General features: G+C 44.9%; 1 protein-coding gene across 1 annotated transcript in view; it reads right to left on the reverse strand.

The window, feature by feature from the left end:
• Positions 1 to 389: 389 nt before the first annotated feature.
• The window catches only part of LOC122934239 (CAP-Gly domain-containing linker protein 4-like), a 66278-nt gene continuing 42407 nt past the window's right edge, over positions 390 to 24260 (reverse strand). The window contains 2 exon segments of the mRNA XM_044289555.1: positions 390 to 3200; positions 21609 to 21684. Of these exon segments, the coding sequence (XP_044145490.1) occupies positions 2876 to 3200; positions 21609 to 21684 (401 nt within the window). The 3' untranslated portion in view covers positions 390 to 2875.

Here is a 24260-nt window from a genome sequence, read left to right on the forward strand (position 1 = left end):
CTGCGCTGAACAGTGCCCTGCGCATGCGCCGGATCTTGTGAAGTCGGGGACAGTAAGCGCCGCCCAGCGAAGTGAATATTGATGAGCTGGGCGGGGCTTACTGTACCGGACTTCACAAGATCCAGCGCATGCGCCGGGCACTGTTAAGCACAGCGCTTCAGAGCGGGGACCGCAGAAGCCGCCCAGCAAACTGAATATTCATGAGCTGGGCGGCGCTTCAAAGCGGCAGTTGGGGGAGGCTGGCTGGGCGCAAGAGAAGTGAAACGCCGCCCCTTGGGCAGATTGCAGACCGTTGGAGCAGGTTATAAAACTTAAGTTTACTGTATGTATAATGTGGACAGGGGGGATACTTAGATGATTGTAATACCCATTATAAGACCTGTAGTGCCATATATATACCTCAATATGCTTATTGGCCCTGTCAGTGTCCCTTTAAGGTAGCAAAAGAAAGGCTGAAAACCCCCTAAATATAAATAATTCATGTAATGATAGTAAGAAAAGTGCATTCGCTTTAAAAGTGCTTCTATTCAGTTAAGTGCTCTCTTCCGCGTACCGCCACCCAATACCGCATTGCAAATAATGCATATCAATATGTACATGAGATTGCTGACTCTTTTTTACTTAGGAAGTGGTCACAGGAAAAGTTCCATGAAAAGTCGCAATCAGTTTCCAAAAATAGGATATGTTCTAATGGTAAAGCATTGCAGCATGCCGTTATTTAATCTGCCCTCTAGTGGTGGCTGCAGGGAGACAGAATTTCCCAATTTAACTCTATGCTTAGGTGGGAATTAGGAGCTCTGACAGACATTGAGAAATATATCAGCACAGCATGCAGCTTAATTCCCCAGATACCAGGTTACTACTGCTAGCTGCTGCTCCAAAGGTGCAACCATCAGTCGCCACTCAATGACAATTTCTATATTGGAAAATCCCTACTTGGATTTGACATTTAGCTGATCACAAAGCGTCCTCCTGCAGGGGCTTCCAGTGATCAGTTGCATTCTGTGGACAAACCTGGGAACAAGTGTTCAATTTCCCTGCAGCGCCACCATCGTGTCCAATCAATGCGTTGTCAGTGTAACAATGGACAGGACAGGTCCTACAGAGTGAGAGGTGCTCTTTGTGACCGCTCTACACTCTAGCCCAGTAGATGACACCCTGAACATAGGACCCCCTTCTAATAACCCAGAATTCCCTACAAAGGTTAATACTGTTACCAAAAGATTCTGCAATGCATCTCGAAAGAGAGGTGAATAGGTCGCGTTAGGCTGATAAACATGTGGTAACGCAACTAGACCCCATAGGCACTGGTCATAGGTTTCCATACTAAAGTAGAGCCTGACCAATTACAGCACGTGCCACAAAGTGGAGGCCTGACCAATGACAGCACGTGCCACAGAGTGGAGGCCTGACCAATGACAGCACGTGCCACAGAGTGGAGGCCTGACCAATGACAGCACCTGCCACAGAGTTGAGGCCTGACTAATGAGAGCACCTGCCATAGAGTGGAGGCCTGACCAATGACAGCACCTGCCACAAAGTCGGAACCTCACCAATTACAGCACTTGCCACAGAGTGGCGGCATGACCAATTACAGCACCTGCCACAGAGTCGGAACCTGACCAATGACAGCACCTGCCACAGAATGGCGGCCTGACCAATGACAGCACCTGCCACAGAATGGCGGCCTGACCAATGACAGCACCTGCCACAGAGTTGGAACCTGAACAATGACAGCACCTGCCACAGAGTTGGAACCTGAACAATGACAGCACCTGCCACAGAGTTGGGGCCTGAACAATGACAGCACCTGCCATAGAGTGGGGGCCTGACCAATGACAGAACCTGGCGCGGAGTCAGCATCTGACCAATGACAGCACCTGCCACAGAGTCAGAGCCTCATCAATGACAGCACCTGCCACAGAGTCAGCACCTGACCATTGACAGCACCTGCCACAGAGTTAGGCTGCTCTTACATCTGTCTTACTGATTTTGACTGTTCTGCTTTGATATAGGAGTGGAGCATAATAATACATAAGTGAACTAGTGGCACCGGAGGACCCCACTAACTACACCGGTACGCCAGACTTACCTCACAGAGTTCGTCATTTTACTAGACAGAGTATTCCTGCATGTAGGATTTTTTTATTTTTTCGGAATCTATGACTGCGGCCTTGAATTCTTATATTTGGACTAAAAATTTAAAATCAATACTTTATTAATGCGATTAAAATTCAAGACCACCAGTGGTAGCTTGGTTTAGTGATGGGATTCCAGAGATAAAGCATATTGCTTTAAGAGAGCCGCGGCTTCGACTGATGATCTCCCAACTCGGCTGCAAAACTAAAGTTTTCACCATCTGCATTCTGGAAATATTTACCAGAGATACCAGTACTAAGGCAGCCACTAACACCAAGATAGCCAGTAGTGGAGAATCCCTTTAAGTGATGCATGTTGCCACCCCTTCCTATGACAAACAATTATACTCCCAGGGCATCCTCCTTTAAAAAAAGGAGCTGAAATATTAGAATTTTATGGATGACCACCTCCCCGCTTGGCTTGAACAATAAACAACAGACCATTTCTTTGGGTGCCTACAGCTGGGTCATAGTAGGACCCACCTCTGTCCAGAATCTTGCCTTGCAAGCTTTACCAGTAGATCACAGGCTAGGTAATGGTAGATCAGACACCGGGACACCCCAATGTGGGTCACGTTACCCCAGGCTTAGGCTGGAGGGGATACATTCTTGATTAGTTAAATTCTCATAACAAATGGAAAAAGCTAGAAAACAGACAAGAGTCAAAAACATTCAGATAAAGCCCCAAATTCCCAGGTCAAATAAGGTCCAGTCCTGTAAATGTGCAAGGATTGGGGTCAGCAGATCTCATCCACGAGTTTGGATCCATTGATCCCTCTGTAGGTGACTCTGCCGGGTCTGACCAGGATGCCGTGGTTTGGCTTACAGTGAAAATAACGCTTGTCGCCGACAGAACCATCATTCTTTCCCTTGGCAGAGCGCAGTTCTAGTCCTAACCACACGCCAGGGGCAAAGTCTGTAGGGCCAATGTACCGTATGATGGATATTTCATTGGAGCTGGTCAGCAAGACCTGGGACCCCTTGTGCAGCTTCACACCTCCGTCACTGGTGCTGGTGGAACTGGTGCTGCTCCAACTGCGGCGGAGGGCTGGCTTCCTGGCCCTGTCCACGGGGAGAAAGAAAATAGTTAACATCACATCCAGCAAGTCTGAGCATCACAGACCTAACACACTATATACCCAATGAGGACAAGACTTACAGTCATGTGAAAAAATTAGGACACCCTTTGAAAGCATGTGGTTTTTTGTAACATTTTTAATAAAAGGTTATTTCATCTCCGTTTCAACAATACAGAGAGATTAACCACTTCAGCCCCGCTAGGTGAAACCCCCTTCATGACCAGAGCACTTTTTACACTTCGGCACTACACTCCTTTCACCGTTTATCGCTCGGTCATGCAACTTACCACCCAAATGAATTTTACCTCCTTTTCTTCTCACTAATGGAGCTTTCATTTGGTGGTATTTCATTGCTGCTGGCATTTTTACTTTTTTTGTTATTAATCAAAATGTAACGATTTTTTTGCAAAAAAATGACATTTTTCACTTTCAGCTGTAAAATTTTGCAAAAAAAACGACATCCATATATACATTTTTCACCAAATTTATTGTTCTACATGTCTTTGATAAAAAAAAAATGTTTGGGCAAAAAAAAAATGGTTTGGGTAAAAGTTATAGCATTTACAAACTATGGTACAAAAATGTGAATTTCCGCTTTTTGAAACAGCTCTGACTTTCTGAGCACCTGTCATGTTTCCTGAGGTTCTACAATGCCCAAACAGTAGAAAAACCCCACAAATGACCCCATTTCGGAAAGTAGACACCCTAAGGTATTCGCTGATGGGCATAGTGAGTTCATAGAACTTTTTATTTTTTGTCACAAGTTAGCGGAAAATGATGATTATTTTTTTTTTTTTTTTTTCTTACAAAGTCTCATATTCCACTAACTTGCGACAAAAAATAAAAATTTTTAGGAACTCACCATGCCCCTCACAGAATACCTTGGGGTGTCTTCTTTCCAAAATGGGGTCACTTGTGGGGTAGTTATACTGCCCTGGCAATTTAGGGGCCCATATGTGTGAGAAGTACCTTGCAATCAAAATGTGTAAAAAATGACCGGTGAAATCCAAAAGGTGCACTTTGGAATATGCGCCCCTTTGCCCACCTTGGCAGCAAAAAAGTGTGACACATCTGGTATCGCCGTACTCAGGAGAAGTTGGGGAATGTGTTTTGGGGTGTCATTTTACATATACCCATGCTGGGTGAGAGAAATATCTTGGCAAAAGACAACTTTTCCCATTTTTTTATACAAAGTTGGCATTTGACCAAGATATTTCTCTCACCCAGCATGGGTATATGTAAAATGACACCCCAAAACACATTCCCCAACTTCTCCTGAGTACGGCGATACCAGATGTGTCACACTTTTTTGCTGCCAAGGTGGGCAAAGGGGCACATATTCCAAAGTGCACCTTTCGGATTTTGCAGGGCATTTTTTACACATTTTGATTGCAAAGTTCTTCTCACACATTTGGGCCCCTAAATTGCCAGGGCAGTATAACTACGCCACAAGTGACCCCATTTTGGAAAGAAGACACCCCAAGGTATTCCGTGAGGGGCATGGCGAGTTCCTAGAATTTTTTATTTTTTGTCGCAAGTTAGTGGAATATGAGACTTTGTAAGGAAAAAATAAAAAAAAATAAAAATCATCATTTTCCGCTAAATTGTGACAAAAAATAAAAAATTCTAGGAACTCGCCGTGCCCCTCACGGAATACCTTGGGGTGTCTTCTTTCCAAAATGGGGTCACTTGTGGCGTAGTTATACTGCCCTGGCAATTTAGGGGCCCAAATGTGTAAGAAGTACCTTGCAATCAAAATGTGTAAAAAATGGCCTGCGAAATCCGAAAGGTGCCCCTTTGCCCACCTTGGCTGCAAAAAAGTGTCACACATCTGGTATCGCCGTACTCAGGAGAAGTTGGGCAATGTGTTTTGGGGGGTCATTTTACATATACCCATGCTGGGTGAGAGAAATATCTTGGCAAAAGACAACTTTTCCCATTTTTTTTATACAAAGTTGGCATTTGACCAAGATATTTTTCTCACCCAGCATGGGTATATGTAAAATGACACCCCAAAACACATTCCCCAACTTCTCCTGAGTACGGCGATACCAGATGTGTGACACTTTTTTGCAGCCTAGATGCGCAAAGGGGCCCAAATTCCTTTTAGGAGGGCATTTTTAGACATTTGGATCCCAGACTTCTTCTCACACTTTCGGGCCCCTAAAAATCCAGGGCAGTATAAATACCCCACATGTGACCCCACTTTGGAAAGAAGACACCCCAAGGTATTCAATGAGGGGCCTGGCGAGTTCCTAGAATTTTTTTTTTTTTGCATAAGTTAGCGGATATTGATTTTTTTTTTGTTTTTTTTCTCACAAAGTCTCACTTTCCGCTAACTTAGGACAAAAATTTCAATCTTTCATGGACTCAATATGCCCCTCACGGAATACCTTGGGGTGTCTTCTTTCCGAAATGGGGTCACATGTGGGGTATTTATACTGCCCTGGCTTTTTAGGGGCCCTAAAGCGTGAGAAGAAGTCTGGAATATAAATGTCTAAAAATGTTTACGCATTTGGATTCCGTGAGGGGTATGGTGCGTCCATGTGAGATTTTATTTTTTGACACAAGTTAGTGGAATATGAGACTTTGTAAGAAAAAACAAAAACAAAAACAAACAAAAAATTTCCGCTAACTTGTGCCCAAAAAAATGGCTGAATGGAGCCTTACCAGGGGGGGAGTGATCAATGACAGGGGGGTGATCAATGACAGGGGGGTGATCACCCATATAGACTCCCTGATCACCCCCCTGTCATTGATCACCCCCCCTGTAAGGCTCCATTCAGACATCCGCATGATTTTTTACGGATCCATGGATACATGGATCGGATCCACAGAATCCGGACGTCTGAATGGAGCTGTATGTACCGCACGGATCCGGACGTCTGAATGGAGCCTTACAGGGGGGTTATCAATGACAGGGGGTGATCAGGGTAATCAGGGAGATCACCCACCGGACACTGACCACCCCCCCGGTAAGGCTCCAATCAGACATCCGCATGATTTTTTACGGATCCATGGATACATGGATCGGATCCACAAAATGCATGCGGACGTCTGAATGGAGCCTTACAGGGGGGTTATCAATGACAGGGGGTGATCAGGGTAATCAGGGTGATCACCCCCCTGTCACTGATCACCCCCCCTGTAAGGCTCCATTCAGACATCCGCATGATTTTTTACGGATCCATGGATACATGGATCGGATCCACAAAACGCATGTGGACGTCTGAATGGAGCCTTACAGGGGGGTTATCAATGACAGGGGGTGATCAGGGTAATCAGGGTGATCACCCCCCTGTCACACTGACCACCCCCCCTGTAAGGCTCCATTCAGACATCCGCATGATTTTTTACGGATCCATGGATACATGTATCGGATCCACAGAACGCATTCGGACTTCTGAATGGAGCCTTACAGGGGGGTTATCAATGACAGGGGGTGATCAGGGTAATCAGGGTGATCACCCCCCTGTCACTGATCACCCCCCCTGTAAGGCTCCATTCAGACATCCGCATGATTTTTTACGGATCCATGGATACATGGATCGGATCCACAAAACGCATGTGGACGTCTGAATGGAGCCTTACAGGGGGGTTATCAATGACAGGGGGTGATCAGGGTAATCACCCCCCTGTCACACTGACCACCCCCCCTGTAAGGCTCCATTCAGACATCCGCATGATTTTTTACGGATCCATGGATACATGGATCGGATCCACAAAATGCATGCGGGCGTCTGAATGGAGCCTTACAGGGGGGTTATCAATGACAGGGGGTGATCAGGGTAATCAGGGTGATCACCCCCCTGTCACTGATCACCCCCCCTGTAAGGCTCCATTCAGACATCCGCATGATTTTTTACGGATCCATGGATACATGGATCGGATCCACAAAATGCATGCGGACGTCTGAATGGAGCCTTACAGGGGGGTTATCAATGACAGGGGGTGATCAGGGTAATCAGGGTGATCACCCCCCTGTCACTGATCACCCCCCCTGTAAGGCTCCATTCAGACATCCGCATGATTTTTTACGGATCCATGGATACATGGATCGGATCCACAAAACGCATGCGGACGTCTGAATGGAGCCTTACAGGGGGGTTATCAATGACAGGGGGTGATCAGGGTAATCAGGGTGATCACCCCCCTGTCACTGATCCCCCCCCTGTAAGGCTCCATTCAGACATCCGCATGATTTTTTACGGATCCATGGATACATGTATCGGATCCACAGAACGCATGCGGACTTCTGAATGGAGCCTTACAGGGGGGTTATCAATGACAGGGGGTGATCAGGGTAATCAGGGTGATCACCCCCCTGTCACTGATCACCCCCCCTGTAAGGCTCCATTCAGACATCCGCATGATTTTTTACGGATCCATGGATACATGGATCGGATCCACAAAACGCATGTGGACGTCTGAATGGAGCCTTACAGGGGGGTTATCAATGACAGGGGGTGATCAGGGTAATCACCCCCCTGTCACACTGACCACCCCCCCTGTAAGGCTCCATTCAGACATCCGCATGATTTTTTACGGATCCATGGATACATGGATCGGATCCACAAAATGCATGCGGGCGTCTGAATGGAGCCTTACAGGGGGGTTATCAATGACAGGGGGTGATCAGGGTAATCAGGGTGATCACCCCCCTGTCACTGATCACCCCCCCTGTAAGGCTCCATTCAGACATCCGCATGATTTTTTACGGATCCATGGATACATGGATCGGATCCACAAAATGCATGCGGACGTCTGAATGGAGCCTTACAGGGGGGTTATCAATGACAGGGGGTGATCAGGGTAATCAGGGTGATCACCCCCCTGTCACTGATCACCCCCCCTGTAAGGCTCCATTCAGACATCCGCATGATTTTTTACGGATCCATGGATACATGGATCGGATCCACAAAACGCATGCGGACGTCTGAATGGAGCCTTACAGGGGGGTTATCACTGACAGGGGGTGATCAGGGTAATCAGGGTGATCACCCCCCTGTCACTGATCCCCCCCCTGTAAGGCTCCATTCAGACATCCGCATGATTTTTTACGGATCCATGGATACATGGATCGGATCCACAAAATGCATGCGGACGTCTGAATGGAGCCTTACAGGGGGGTTATCAATGACAGGGGGTGATCAGGGTAATCAGGGTGATCACCCCCCTGTCACTGATCCCCCCCCCCCTGTAAGGCTCCATTCAGACATCCGCATGATTTTTTACGGATCCATGGATACATGGATCGGATCCACAAAACGCATGCGGACGTCTGAATGGAGCCTTACAGGGGGGTTATCAATGACAGGGGGTGATCAGGGTAATCAGGGTGATCACCCCCCTGTCACTGATCACCCCCCCTGTAAGGCTCCATTCAGACATCCGCATGATTTTTTTACGGATCCATAAAACGCATGCGGACGTCTGAATGGAGCCTTACAGGGGGGTTATCAATGACAGGGGGGTGATCAGGGAGTGTATATGGGTGATCACCCGCCTGTCATTGATCACCCCCTGTAAGGCTCCATTCAGACGTCCGTATGCGTTTTGCGGATCCGATCCATGTATCTATGGATCCGTAAAAATCATGCGGACATCTGAATGGTGCCTTACAGGGTGGTGATCAATGACGGGGGTGATCAATGACAGGGGGTGATCAGGGAGTGTATATGGGTGATCACCCGCCTGTCATTGATCACCCCCCTGTAAGGCTCCATTCAGACGTCCGTATGCTTTTTGCGGATCCGATCCATGTATCCGTGGATCCGTAAAAATCATACGGACGTCTGAACGGAGCCTGACAGGGCGGTGATCAATGACAGGGCGGTGATCAATGACAGGGCGGTGATCAGGGAGTTTATATGGGGTGATCAGGGGTGATCAGGGGTGATCAGGGGTTTATAAGGGGTTAATAAGTGACCGGGGGGGGGGGGGGGGGGGTGTAGTGTAGTGTAGTGTGGTGTTTGGTGGGACTGTACTGACCTACCTGAGTCCTCTGGTGGTCGATCCTAACAAAAGGGACCACCAGAGGACCAGGTAGGAGGTATATTAGACGCTGTTATGAAAACAGCGTCTAATATACCTGTTAGGGGTTAAGAAATTCGGATCTCCAGCCTGCCAGCGAGCGATCGCCGCTGGCAGGCTGGAGATCCACTCGCTTACCTTCCGTTCCTGTGAGCGCGCGCTCCTGTGTGTGCGCGTTCACAGGAAATCCCGGCCCTCGCGAGATGACGCGTACATGCGTCGTTGAGCGCAGGGCTGCCACCTCCGGAACGCACATGTGCGTTAGGCGGTCCGGAGGTGGTTAAAGTAATCCAACTAAACAAAGAAAACTGAAGAAAAGTCTTTTCAAGATCTTCTGTAAATGTCATTCTACAAAAATGCCTATTCTAACTGAGGAAAAAGATAGGACACCCTCACATGTATTCCCTCTTAAATTGGCTCAGATCTCACACAGGCATATCACACCAGGTGCACATAATTAGTAGATCGTTACTCTGCATGTTGAATGAGGCTTGCCCTATTTAAACCTCAGACATTTAGTTTGGTGTGCTCCTGACTGTTGAAGTGAGAGTGAGCACCATGGTGAGAGCAAAAGAGCTGTCAGAGGACTTCAGAAAAAAGATTGTAGCAGCCTATGAGTCTGGGAAGGGATTTAAAAAGATCTCAAAAGATTTTGAAATCAGCCATTCCACTGTCCGGAAGATAGTCTACAAGTGGAGGGCTTTCAAAACAACTGCCAACATGCCCAGGACTGGTCGCCCCAGCAAGTTCACCCCAAGAGCAGACCGCAAGATGCTAAAAGAGGTCTCCAAAAACCCTAAAGTGTCATCTCGAGAACTACAGCAGGCTCTGGCTACTGTTGATGTAGAAGTACATGCCTCTACAATCAGAAAGAGACTGTACAAGTTTAACTTGCATGGGAGGTGTGCAAGGAGGAAACCTTTGCTTTCCAAGAGAAACATCGAGGCCAGACTGACATTTGCCAGAGATAAAGTTGACAAAGACCAGGACTTCTGGAATAATGTTCTTTGGACAGATGAGTCCAAAATTGAATTATTTGGACACAACAGCAGAGGACATGTTTGGCGTAAACCAAACACAGCATTCCAAGAAAAGAACCTCATACCAACTGTGAAGCATGGAGGTGGAAGTGTCATGGTTTGGGGCTGCTTTGCTGCAGCAGGACCTGGTCAGCTCACCATCATAGAATCCACGATGAATTCTACTGTGTATCAGAAGGTGCTTGAAGAACATGTGAGACCATCAGTTAGAAAATTAAAGCTGAAGCGGAACTGGACCATGCAACATGACAATGACCCAAAACATACTAGTAAATCAACCAAAGATTGGCTGAAAAAGAAGAAATGGAGAGTCCTGGAATGGCCAAGTCAAAGTCCAGATTTGAATCCCATTGAGATGCTGTGGGGTGACTTGAAAAGGGCTGTACGTGCAAGAAACCCCTCAAACATCTCACAGCTGAAAAAGTTCTGCATTGAGGAGTGGGGTAAAATTTCCTCAGACCGATGTCGAAGACTGGTAGATGGCTACAAGAACCGTCTCACTGCAGTTATTTCAGCCAAAGGAGGTAACACTCGCTATTAGGGGCAAGGGTGTCCTATCTTTTTCCTCAGTTAGAATAGGCATTTTTGTAGAATGACATTTACAGAAGATCTTGAAAAGACTTTTCTTCAGTTTTCTTTGTTTAGTCGGATTACTTTAATCTCTCTGTATTGTTGAAACGGAGATGAAATAACCTTTTATTAAAAATGTTACAAAAAAACACATGCTTTCAAAGGGTGTCCTAATTTTTTCACATGACTGTATAATTGACAAAAACCTATAAAAAGTATACCTAAAAGTATCATAATACTGCTCCTATGTACAAGAATATAACTACTATAATACTGCCTCCTATGTACAAGAATATAACTACTATAATACTGTCTCCTATGTACAAGAATATAACTACTATAATACTGCTCCTATGTACAAGAATATAACTACTATAATACTGCTCCTATGTACAAGAATATAACTACTATAATACTGCCTCCTATGTACAAGAATATAACTACTATAATACTGCCTCCTATGTACAAGAATATAACTACTATAATACTGCCTCCTATGTACAAGAATATAACTACTATAATACTGCTCCTATGTACAAGACTATAACTACTATAATACTGCTCCTATGTACAAGAATATAACTACTATAATACTGCCTCCTATGTACAAGAATATAACTACTATAATACTGCTCCTATGTACAAGAATATAACTACTATAATACTGCCTCCTATGTACAAGAATATAACTACTATAATACTGCTCCTATGTACTGGAATATAACTACTATAATACTGCCTCCTATGTATAAGAATATAACCACTATAATACTGCCTCCTATGTACAAGAACATAACTACTATAATAATGCTCCTATGTACAAGAATATAACTACTATAATACTACCTTTTATGTACTGGAATATAACTACTATAATACTGCTCCTATGTACAAGAATATAACTACTATAATACTGCCTTCTATGTACAAGAATATAACTACTATAATACTGCTCCTATGTACAAGAATATAACTACTATAATACTGCTCCTATGTACAAGAAGATGACTAGTACAGCTCTTTATGTGCGGTAGAACAATGTTATAATGATTGCGGCATAGTTTTGAGTGACGTACACACTTCCTGGCAGAGTTGCGGGGTCTTCAGTACTTTCTATTACGGAGACCTTGTTTTCTTACTTGTTTGTTACTGAAAACTTCTAACCCAATAAATAAACGTCTTTTATGCAGCAGTGAAGAGATTTGTGCAGTTTGAGAAAATTGCGGAGAACATTTTAAGGCTTTTATCTGGGGTGCGTGCTGTATTTGTGTTGTGTGGTGGTACATTCCCATATTCGTTAATGTGCTGCTATAACCTCTACAAGGCCGGAGCCGGGAATCATTAAGCGTGGATCCCGCTGTGAGCGGTTATTGCTCGGTGCCGCTCCGGGGACAACGCGGCGGAGATGCTTTGAAGTCGCTGCTTGTTACGCGCTCGGCTATTCCTTTAAACAGACGACCCCATTACCAGAAAAGTACATGGGGCTCCAATCTGGAACAAAATATCGACAAGGGGCAGCTCCATTATGTATCACAGGCTGGAAAAAAAGGATTGTACACTGGTTACACCGGAAATGTCTGCTTGTTCCATGTCTCTGAAAAAGTTTATAGTACATGACAATATCTTTCTAACAAAGCTAGAACCAGCCCTGTACCTCAGAGATCCACACATTCATTGCTCCAATTATTCTTCAGACTGGCAGCTCAGGAGAGTATTAAACCTACAAACACCTCTCTGTCCAACCTAGACAGCGACACATACCACCTGTATAGTATCTAATCTATAAGCAAAAAAGCAAGTGGAGATAATATATCAAAATATCACTTTATTCTCGATTATAATAAATAAGGGAAAAGACAGGATGGAAAACAGTATACAGAGAAACATAGGGCAGTATACACAATTGCGGGACCATGTGCGTCCACACAAATAAGCATGGATAGCCTACAGGTCAAGATAATTAGGTGCATGAACAATCAATACTGCGTAGCAGATAAAGGATAAACCCAGCAAGGGGTATATGCTGTACAACAGGATCAATGAATCACTGATAGTTCATGGACCTCACATCAAACATATTATAAACATGGACATCCAAGACTAAGACATATATGATAAATGTCACAAATAAAAGCGGTCACTGGATATCAAGATATGATAATGTCCCACATATGGTATCCTGGGCCTAATATGGATGTGAAAATGGGACCATGTATAGATATACCATAGTACTATACATGGAACGTACCTGAGGACATGGTAAACGCAAGGGTAAGCCCAAAGCACAAGACCTCGACACGCGTTTCACCTCAGCGGCTTCGTCAGGAGAGTGCCCTTCCTGCAGAAGCTCTCCCCCTATCAGAGCTCGGGGATGTGCCCTTCCTGCAGAAGCTCTCCCTCTATCAGAGCTCGGGGATGTGCCCTTCCTGCAGAAGCTCTCCCCCTATCAGAGCTTGGGGATGTGCCCTTCCTGCAGAAGCTCTCCCCCTATCAGAGCTCGGGTATGTGCCCTTCCTGCAGAAGCTCTCCCCTATCAGAGCTCGGGTATGTGCCCTTCCTGCAGAAGCTCTCCCCTATCAGAGCTCGGGTATGTGCCCTTCCTGCAGAAGCTCTCCCCTATCAGAGCTCGGGGATGTGCCCTTCCTGCAGAATCTCTCCCCCTATCAGAGCTCAGGAGAGTGCCCTTCCTGCAGAAGCTCTCCCCTATCAGAGCTCGGGGATGTGCCCTTCCTGCAGAAGCTCTCCCCTATCAGATTTCGGGGATGTGCCCTTCCTGCAGAAGCTCTCCCCCTATCAGAGCTCGGGGATGTGCCCTTCCTGCAGAAGCTCTCCCCCTATCAGAGCTCAAGGATGTGCCCTTCCTGCAGAAGCTCTCCCCCTATCAGAGCTCAGGGATGTGCCCTTCCTGCAGAAGCTCTCCCCCTATCAGAGCTCAGGGATGTGCCCTTCCTGCAGAAGCTCTCCCCCTATCAGAGCTCGCGGATGTGCCCTTCCTGCAGAAGCTCTCCCTCTATCAGAGCTCGGGGATGTGCCCTTCCTGCAGAAGCTCTCCCCCTATCAGAGCTTGGGGATGTGCCCTTCCTGCAGAAGCTCTCCCCCTATCAGAGCTCGGGTATGTGCCCTTCCTGCAGAAGCTCTCCCCTATCAGAGCTCGGGTATGTGCCCTTCCTGCAGAAGCTCTCCCCTATCAGAGCTCGGGGATGTGCCCTTCCTGCAGAAGCTCTCCCTCTATCAGAGCTCGGGGATGTGCCCTTCCTGCAGAAGCTCTCCCCCTATCAGAGCTTGGGGATGTGCCCTTCCTGCAGAAGCTCCCCCCCTATCAGAGCTCGGGTATGTGCCCTTCCTGCAGAAGCTCTCCCCTATCAGAGCTCGGGTATGTGCCCTTCCTGCAGAAGCTCTCCCCTATCAGAGCTCGGGGATGTGCCCTTCCTGCAGAATCTCTCCCCCTATCAGAGCTCAGGAGTGTGCCCTTCCTGCAGAAGCTCTCCCCTATCAGAGCTCGGGGATGTGCCCTTCCTGCAGAAGCTCTCCCCTATCAGATTTCGGGGATGTGCCCTTCCTGCAGAAGCTCTCCCCCTATCAGAGCTCGGGGATGTGCCCTTCCTGCAGAAGCTCTCCCCCTATCAGAGCTCAAGGATGTGCCCTTCCTGCAGAAGCTCTCCCCCTATCAGAGCTCGGGGATGTGCCCTTCCTGCAGAAGCTCTCCCCCTATCAGAGCTCAGGGATGTGCCCTTCCTGCAGAAGCTCTCCCCCTATCAGAGCTCGGGGATGTGCCCTTCCTGCAGAAGCTCTCCCCATATCATAGATCGGGGATGTGCCCTTCCTGCAGAAGCTCTCCCCCTATCAGAGTTCAGGGATGTGCCCTTCCTGCAGAAGCTCTACCCCTATCAGAGCTCGGGGATGTGCCCTTCCTGCAGAAGCTCTCCCCCTATCAGAGCTCGGGGATGTGCCCTTCCTGCAGAAGCTCTCCCCCTATCAGAGCTCGGGGATGTGCCCTTCCTGCAGAAGCTCTCCCCCCATCAGAGCTCAGGGATGTGCCATTCCTGCAGAAGCTCTACCCCTATCAGAGCTCGGGGATGTGCCCTTCCTGCAGAAGCTCTCCCCCTATCAGAGCTCGGGGATGTGCCATTCCTGCAGAAGCTCTTCCCATATCAGAGCTCGGGGATGTGCCCTTCCTGCAGAAGCTCTCCCCTTATCAGAGCTCGGGGATGTGCCATTCCTGCAGAAGCTCTTCCCATATCAGAGCTCGGGGATGTGCCCTTCCTGCAGAAGCTCTCCCCTATCACAGCACAGAGGGACTGTCCTTTCAGCAGCTCTCTCCCTATAAATGTCACATGTGCAACCAGCTCAGCTGGGCGTGCACAGGGGGCTTGTCCTTTCATCTGAAGCTCTCTCCCTATTACAGTTCAGGGGGCTTGTGCTTTCATCTGAAGCTCTCTCCCTATTACAGTTCAGGGGGCTTGTGCTTTCTGCTACAGCTCTCTTCCTATCAGAGCTCAGGGGACATGTCTCTTTTACTGCAGCTCTCTCGCTGTAGCTGCCACAGCGTGTAACAGTAGATACAGCTGATGACAGTTGAAGGATGGAACTGAGCATGTGCGACCACCTCAGGTGGACGTGCACATTACTGTACAGAATAAACACCAGAGGGCGCCAATAAAGAAGTACAGTTCATCAGAAATAGAAAGTGAACCACAAAAGTAACTGTTTTTTTTAGGCTGAGCTTTAATAACAATTACTGAAAATCTTGAAAATGATGCAGGTCACGCCCCCTCCCAGTGAACTCTGCCCGCACTTTTTACCAGCGGTGGTGAAAAAAGTCCCACATTTTATCACAAATATAGTGTTCAACTTCTTACCGCGGATTTGCTTTTCTATACGCTGCGCATCAGGGGATGTAGGAACTTTTAAAGGGTCTAATCCGCAAGTGGCCGCCCCACGTGGTGTCCTCGTGGAAACTGCAGCAACAATAGATGTCAGCAGCTTTCTGGCACTAGTGCAGGTATCAGCGAGACGCATATTTTAAGCATTTCTTCTGGGAATTTCAGTACAGAAAGTGTGCAAAAATGTTCATGAACCATATGCAAATGTGAACACACCCTAAGTATATATGAGAACGCTGCCCCCTGACCTGATGGGTGTCACTTCTGGAGCTCTGCTGTCAGTTTTCACTGTCATTCTGGTATTATACTTATGAACCAGGAGGCTCAGGATGAATTAACAGGTCATTGTGTGAGGTCAGATGAAGAACAGAATATTATACATCATAAAGGCTGTGATCATCCTCACTGAGCACTGCTGCAATATATGGGGCCTCCAGGAACAGACATTTAAAGGGTAGGTTCACCTTTGAAACAAAAATAAATAAAAAACTTGAAAATATCTCTACACTCGTCCCCGGGCAACTTGACAGGGGCTGAAGAATGGGGGGAAATTGCAGCGTCCACAAGAGCCGAGCACACAGAGACCCATAAACAGACTGCAGCCCGACACCGCTGCCAGAGACGCCTCTACTAAATGTGAAGGGGAAGAATAATTATCCATTCAGATATTCTGAGCGCTTGTGGAATGAATGCTGATCACTTACAAACCTTCCTATCAGTATAGTAGTTACATAGTTACCATGGTTGGAAAAAAAGACATCAAGTTCAACCGAGGGATCGGTGGGGACGCAAATCCCAGAAGGAAGGGAGACTCAGATTTCTACACGTTTTCATAAGCGTTAATGTCGTTTACTTTTAAGAATTCGTCTAAACCCTTTTTAAACCCGTCCACTGTTCCTGCTGTGACCACGTCCTGAGGACGTCTATTCCACAGCTTCAGTTCTTACAGTAAAGACACTTTGACGCTTCTGGAGACTGAACTTTTTCTTCTCCAGTCGGCATTTTACATGGAACAGTTTTTAACCAGATTTTTTATATGACACATTTATATATTTGTACAGGCTAATCGTGTCCCCCCTTAGACGTCTCTTCTCAAGACTAAAAAAATTCAATTATTTTAATCTTTCTTCATAACCAAGACCCTCCATGCCACTTATCAGTTTAGTCGCTCTCCTCTGTACTCTCTCCAGCTCCAGGGCATCCTTTCTATGGACTGGTGCCCAGAACTGAACTGCATATTACAGATGAGGCCTCAGCAGAGCAATATGTATGTGACCTTTGATCACCATTCTCCTGTTCACATACAGAATTAATTTATATATGAAGTTAAGTCACTAGGTACATCCTGTATTGTACTCCAGAAACCCATTCAATTATTCTGCTGGAGAAATCACTATGTACGTACATTACCTATCCTCTACTGATCCTGTGATACATCCTGTATTATACTCAAGAGCTGCACTCACTATTCTGCTGGTGGAGTCACTGTGTACATACATTACTTATCCTGTACTGATCCTGAGCTACATCCTGTATTATACTCCAGAGCTGCACTCACTACTCTGCTGGTGCAGTCACTGTGTACATACATTACATTACTTATCCTGCGATATCAGCCGTTTCACCCTTTCCATACAGCGGTCCGTACGGACCGCTGTATGAAAAGGGTTAAGTCAGGGAGCTCCCTCCCTCTGCCATCGGGGGGCTGCTGTGCCTTTGCAGCCCCCAGATGGATGGAGTGACAGAGGGAGGGAGCTCCCCTCCTTTCCCTTCCCCGTCTGCTCAGTTGTGGCAGATGGGGAAGGTAAAGGCATAGAACTGTTCAGACAAAGTGTAAGTAAAATACAGGACCATACACTATATAGTGTATTGTACTGTATTATACAGACATCAGACCCACTGGATCTTCAAGAACCAAGTGGGTCTGGGTCCAAAAAAAGTAAAAAAAAAAAAAAGGAAAAAAAAACATTTATCACTGAATAAAAATTAAAAAAATAAGATACACTACACATATTAGGTATCGCCGCGTCCGTAACGACCTGATCTATAAAACAGTCATGTTACTTTCCCCGCACGGTGAACGTCATAAAAATAAAAAAATAAAAACTATCAGGAAATTGAAATCTTGCCCACCTTACTTCCCAAAAAAGGTAATAAAAGTGATCAAAAAAGTTGCATGTACGCCGAAATATTACCAATCAAACCGTCACCTCATCCCGCAAAAAATGAGCCCCTACATAAGACAATGGCCCAAAAAATAAAAAAACTATGGGGACACGATAACATGATTTTTTATTTTTTGTTTTCAAAAATGATATTATTGTGTAAAACTTACATAAATAAAAAAAGTATACATATTAGGTATCGCCGCGTCCGTATCGACCAGCTCTATAATAATATCACATGACCTAACCCCTCAGATGAACACCGTAAAAAAATAAAAAATAAAAACTGTGCTAAATAAAAAAAAATTGTCACCTTACATCACAAAAAGTGCAATAGCAAGCGATCAAAAAGTCATATGCACCCCAAAATAGCACCAATCAAACCGTCATCTCATCCCGCAAAAATCATATCCTACCCAAGATAACAGCCCAAAAACTGAAAAAACTATGGCTCTTAGACTATGGAAACACTAAAACATGATTTTTTTTGCTTCAAAACTGAAACCATTGTTTAAAACTGTAAATTGTATTACATAAATAAAAAAAAGTATACATATTAGGTATCGCCGCGTCCGTGACAACCTGCTCTATACAAATACCACATGATCTAACCTGTCAGATGAATGTTGTAAATAAAAAATAAAAAAAACGGTGCCAAAAAAGCTATTTCTTGTTACCTTGCCTCACAAAAAGTGTAATATAGAGCAACCAAAAATCATATGTACCCTAAACTAGTACAAACAAAACTTCCATCCTATCCCGTAGTTTCTAAACTGGGGTAACTTTTTTGGAGTTTCTACTCTAGGGGTGCATCAGGGGGGCTTCAAATGGGACATGGTGTCCAAAAAAAACTGTCTAGCAAAATCTGCCTTCCAGAAACCGTATGGCATTCCTTTCCTTCTGCGTCCTGCCATCTGCCCGTACAGCAGTTTACGACCACATATGGGGTGTTTCTGTAAACTACAGAATCAGGGCCATAAATAATGAGTTTTGTTTGGCTGTTAACCCTTGCTTTGTAACTGGAAAAAAAAAAATGTAAAATGGAAAATTTGCCCAAAAATTGAAATTCTGAAATTTCATCTCTATTTGCCAATAACTCTTGTGGAACACCTAAAGGGTTAACGACGTTTGTAAAATCTGTTTTGAATACCTTGAGGGGTGTAGTTTCTTAGATGGGGTCACTTTTATGGAGTTTCTACTCTAGGGGTGCATCAGGGGGGCTTCAAATGGGACATGGTGTCCAAAAAAACAGTCTAGCAAAATCTGCCTATCAAAAAACGTATGGCATTCCTTTCCTTCTGCGCCCTGCCGTGTGCCTGTACAGTGGTTTACGACCACATATGGGGTGTTTCTGTAAACTACAGAATCAGAGCCATAAATATTGAGTTTTGTTTGGCTGTTAACCCTTGCTTTGTAACTGGAAAAAAATTAATAAAATGGAAAATCTGCCAAAAAAGTGAAATTTTTAAATTGTATCTCTATTTTCTATTAATTCTTGTGGAACACCTAAAGGGTTAACAAAGTTTGTAAAATTCGTTTTGAATACCTTGAGGGGTGTAGCTTCAAGAATGGGGTCATTTTTGGGTGGTTTCTATTATGTAAGCCTCACAAAGTGACTTCAGACCTGAACTGGTCCTTGAAAATTTCTTAAAAATTTCTAGATTTGCTTTTAAACTTCTAAGCCTTGTAACAGCCCCACAAAATAAAATGTAATTCCCAAAATGATCCAAACATGAAGTAGACATATGGGGAATGTAAAGTAATAACTATTTTTGTAGGTATTACTATGTATTATAGAAGTAGAGAAATTGAAACTTGGAAATTTGCAATTTTTTACTTCATTTTTTGTAAATTTTGTATTTTTTTTATAAATAAACATTTTTATTTTTTTTACTTCATTTTACCAGTGTCATGAAGTACAATATGTGCCAAAAAAACAAACTCAGAATGGCCTGGAAAAGTCAAAGCATTTTACAGTTATCACCACATAAAGCGACACTGGTCAGATTTGCAAAAAATGGCCTGGTCCTTAAGGTGAAAATGAGCTCGGTCCTTAAGGTGTTAAATATCAATTTAAAAATCCCTGATAGAACAAAATCAAAAATTAAAAAACAATATTTATAGGCTCATATATGAGCTTCAAAATGGTCCAAAAAAAAATAATATATAATATATAATATATCTATATATATATATATATATATATATATATATATATATATAAGAAAAACGTTACCACCCTTTCCGTATAATTAAAAAATAAATACCTAACTAACAATAAATATAAACATCATGGGTATCATCGTGACCGAAAACGCCCATACTATTACGAATGGCGTAACGGGAAAAAAAGGGTCAAAATTGCCAATTTGTAATTTTTTTCATTGCTTCTCTTACCCACAAAAATGTAATAAAATGTGATCAAAAAGTCACGCACACTCACAAGTACAGATTGTTCCGCAAAAAAATAGCCCCTAAACAGCTCAGTAGACACAAGTATAAAAAAGTTATGGGGGTCAGAATATGGTGATGTAGGAAAAAAAATAAAGTTTTATCAAAGTTTAAAATTATTTTTACACTATTTATACATAAAAAACCTATACATATGGGGTATCGTTGTAATCGTACTGACCCAGGGAATGAAGGGCATGGGTCAGTTTTGCCATAAACGAAATTCCATGGGAACAAAACCCGTAAATCTGTGGAGGAATTGTGTTTTTTTCCCAATTCCACCCCATTTGGAATTTTTTGTACCGCTTCCCACTACATAAGCCCTCATACAGCTATGCAACCGTAAATATAAAAAGGTTACGGCTCAAGGAAAAATGAAAACGCAAGAACCTCCGGTATCCTAAGGGTTAAAAAAAAGTGTATAAGGTAAAAAAATAAATACTAAAAAATAAAAAATACAGGAAAATAATGAAAACAACGACTGCTATTAGCCCACACAGCAGCTTCCAAGCCCAGCAATCATAAACTATATACATAGAAAAGATTGTAACAGAAAGGGGCACAATTTAAGAATAATAAAAAATTGTATTTTATTTGCACTTTGTGAAAAAGAGACACCTTTTCGCTTTTTTTCCTATATTTCCCTAGGTATAAAAAATAAAAATTACATCAAAATAAGGCCCCATCACTGAAAAAAAAAAAAAAGACACAAAAATGAAGCCCCAAAGTTATCGCTTTCAAACATGTACTGAAAAATGTGCCTGGTCATGAAGGAGAAAAATGGCCCAGTTGAAACTGGTTAAAGTGGTTTTCTGGGAGTGCAATATTGATGACCTATCCTCAGGAGAGGTCGCCACTAACTGATCAGTGGAGCATCCGCCTCCCAGCACCCCCCTGAACATCTGTTTGAAGAAGCTGCGGCGTTCCAGTAAGCGCTCTGGTCTCTTCCAGTGACATCACGTTCATCGGTCACATGGCCTAGTTACAGTTCAGTCCTGCTCAAGTGAATGAACCTGGGCTGCAATACCAAGCACAGCCACTATACAGAGTACAGCGCTCACTGGAGCATCGCGGCCTCTTCAGACAGCTGATCAGTAGCGGTGTCAGGAGCTGGACCCCACCGATCAGATAGTGATGATTATCCCACAGTAAGGACATTAAACTCCTGGAAAACCCCTTTAACCGAAAAAGTTGTAGAACTTTCATTCTGGGGTTATTTTGGTCACCCCCTTTGTTTTTCACGTCTTACCGGCCATATGAGTGTCTCCTGTCCACGTCTTTCTGTGAAGCTGTTGTAGATGTGGAGCTGAGGCTTCTTTTGAACCCTAGAAATATAAGGTAGACGGTTGACATACTTCAGGAGTTGGACTGTGTACACATGTATGTTATAAATGCACCGACGACCCAGGGCCGGTGCTACCATAGAGTCAAGGGGGGCAATTGCCCCCGGGCCCCCGACTCCTTAGGGGCCCCCAGCACCGGCCACAACCTACTACTATATATATATAATTCTATTGTGTGCCATGTGGGGGGGGCCCTTATTGTTTTCCGCCCTAGGGCCCCATTTCACCTAGAACCGGCCCTGCGACGACCATATTGGTTCTAACCAGCTTTCTTCACAGAGATATTAGAAACCCCTTAGTCATACCCCCTGTTAGCGATCAGAGTTAATAGAGGAGGGTCCTCTGTTCAAGATCCCTATCAATCGGCAATAGTAGGGAGAGGATAGAGGACTGCTTTAACCATTGGGGCACCTGCTTAGACAGGTCCCGTTGCTATCACTTCACCTCGGCACAGAGGCCACTAGTAATTACCCGACTCTGTACCGCCACATCTCAGGTCCCAGGGCCGGAATCAGAGACGTGCGTGTAGATATCAAGCCACAAGTAACTTCCTCCACTGTCCGAATGCAAATTTCAAGCTTTGTAAAACTTACAAAACGAGGCTTCTGGGCATCTGAATTAATTTAGGGTTTTCATTTGGGATTTAAATTAATTTAAGGGTCAGGTCTGGGATGTAAATTAATATAGGGGATTCACTGTGTTTTACCAGCTGAGGTCGCCCAGTCAAGAAACGTTACAGATCTGGCAAAATTTGCTGTAAAGTGCTGGGTACGGCCACCAGCTTGTGTGAACACACCTTAACCGTTTGGCTACCGGAGTTTTTTTTTTTTTCGTTTTTGCGTTTTCATTTTTCTTCCCTATTTTCCATGAGCCATAACTTTTTTATATTTCCAGTCACATAGCTGTATGAGGGATTTATTTTTATGCAGGACAAGTTGTTCTTTCTAATGCTACCATTAATTATAGCATAAAATGTAGTGGGAAGCGGGAAAAAAATTTCAAATGGGGTGGAATTTATTTATTTTTACATCACATATTCTGACCCCCATAACTTTTTTATACTTATGTCTACTGAGCTGTTTAGGGGCTCATTTTTGCGGGACAATTCATAGTTTTTATTGATACCATTTTGGAGTGTGTATGACTTTTGGTTCACATTTTATTTCATTTTTTTGGGGGTAAGATAAGCAATAAAAAAATGGCAAATCGTCCATTTTGACCCTTTTTTCCGTTGCGCCATTTGCTGTATTGGATTATTGTAATTTTTTTTTTATATATTTTATATTTCGGTCTCGATGATACCCATGATGTTTATATTTATAGTTATTTTTGATTTTTTTTTATTATTATTATTATTATTATTATTATTATAAGACGGAAAGGGGGGCGATTTAAACTTTTATATATATTTTTTTTATATATACAGTACAGACCAAAAGTTTGGACACACCTTCTCATTCAAAGAGTTTTCTTTATGAAAATTGTAGATTCACACTGAAGTAGGGCTGCAGTAAACGAATATTTTTGTAATCGAGTATTCTATCGATTATATTTCTCGATTCATCGAGTAATCTAATAAGAAAAAGCTACTTAAAATAACGTACGTAATTAGGTATGTATAAAGTTATTGGTTTGAAGGGGTTAATAACTTTATACATGCCTAATGCCAAGGTGCTTCCATTAACCCCTCCAAACCAATAACTTTATACATGCCCATTGGGTTTGGAGGGGTTAATGGAAGCACCTTGGCATTAGGCATGTATAAAGTTATTGGTTTGAAGAGGTTAATGAAAGCACCTTGGAGGTGCCTTCATTAACCCCTCTCTAAACCAATAACTTTATACATGCCAAGGTGGTGCTTGCAGCCTCCATTAACCACTCTCTCTCCATCTGCCTCCCCCCAGCCTCTGATCTGCTTGCCCCCAGCCTCTGATCTGCCTCCCCCCCCAGCCTCTGATCTGCCTCCCCCCCAGCCTCTGATCTGCCTCCCCCCCTCCCCCCAGCCTCTGATCTGCCTCCCCCCCTCCCCCCAGCCTCCCCCCCAGCCTCTGATCTGCCTCCCCCCAGCCTCTGATCTGCTTCCCCCCCAGCCTCTGATCTGCCTGCCCCCCCAGCCTCTGATCTGCCTCCCCCCAGCCTCTGATCTGCTTCCCCCCAGCCTCTGATCTGCCTGCCCCCCCAGCCTCTGATCTGCCTCCCCTCAGCCTCTGATCTGCCTCCCCCTCAGCCTCTGATCTGCCCCCCCCAGCCTCTGATCTGCCTCCCCCCAGCCTCTGATCTGCCTCCCCCCCAGCCTCTGATCTGCCTCCCCCCCAGCCTCTGATCTGCCTCCCCCCCAGCCTCTGATCTGCCTCCCCCCCAGCCTCTGATCTGCCTCCCCCCCCAGCCTCTGATCTGCCTCCCCCCCCAGCCTCTGATCTGCCTCCCCCCCCAGCCTCTGATCTGCCTCCCCCCCAGCCTCTGATCTGCCTCCCCCCCAGCCTCTGATCTGCCTCCCCCCCAGCCTCTGATCTGCCTCCCCCACAGCCTCTGATCTGCCTCCCCCCAGCCTCTGATCT

Source organism: Bufo gargarizans, chromosome 4, assembly GCF_014858855.1.
Source record: "Bufo gargarizans isolate SCDJY-AF-19 chromosome 4, ASM1485885v1, whole genome shotgun sequence".
Classification (NCBI taxonomy): domain Eukaryota; kingdom Metazoa; phylum Chordata; class Amphibia; order Anura; family Bufonidae; genus Bufo; species Bufo gargarizans.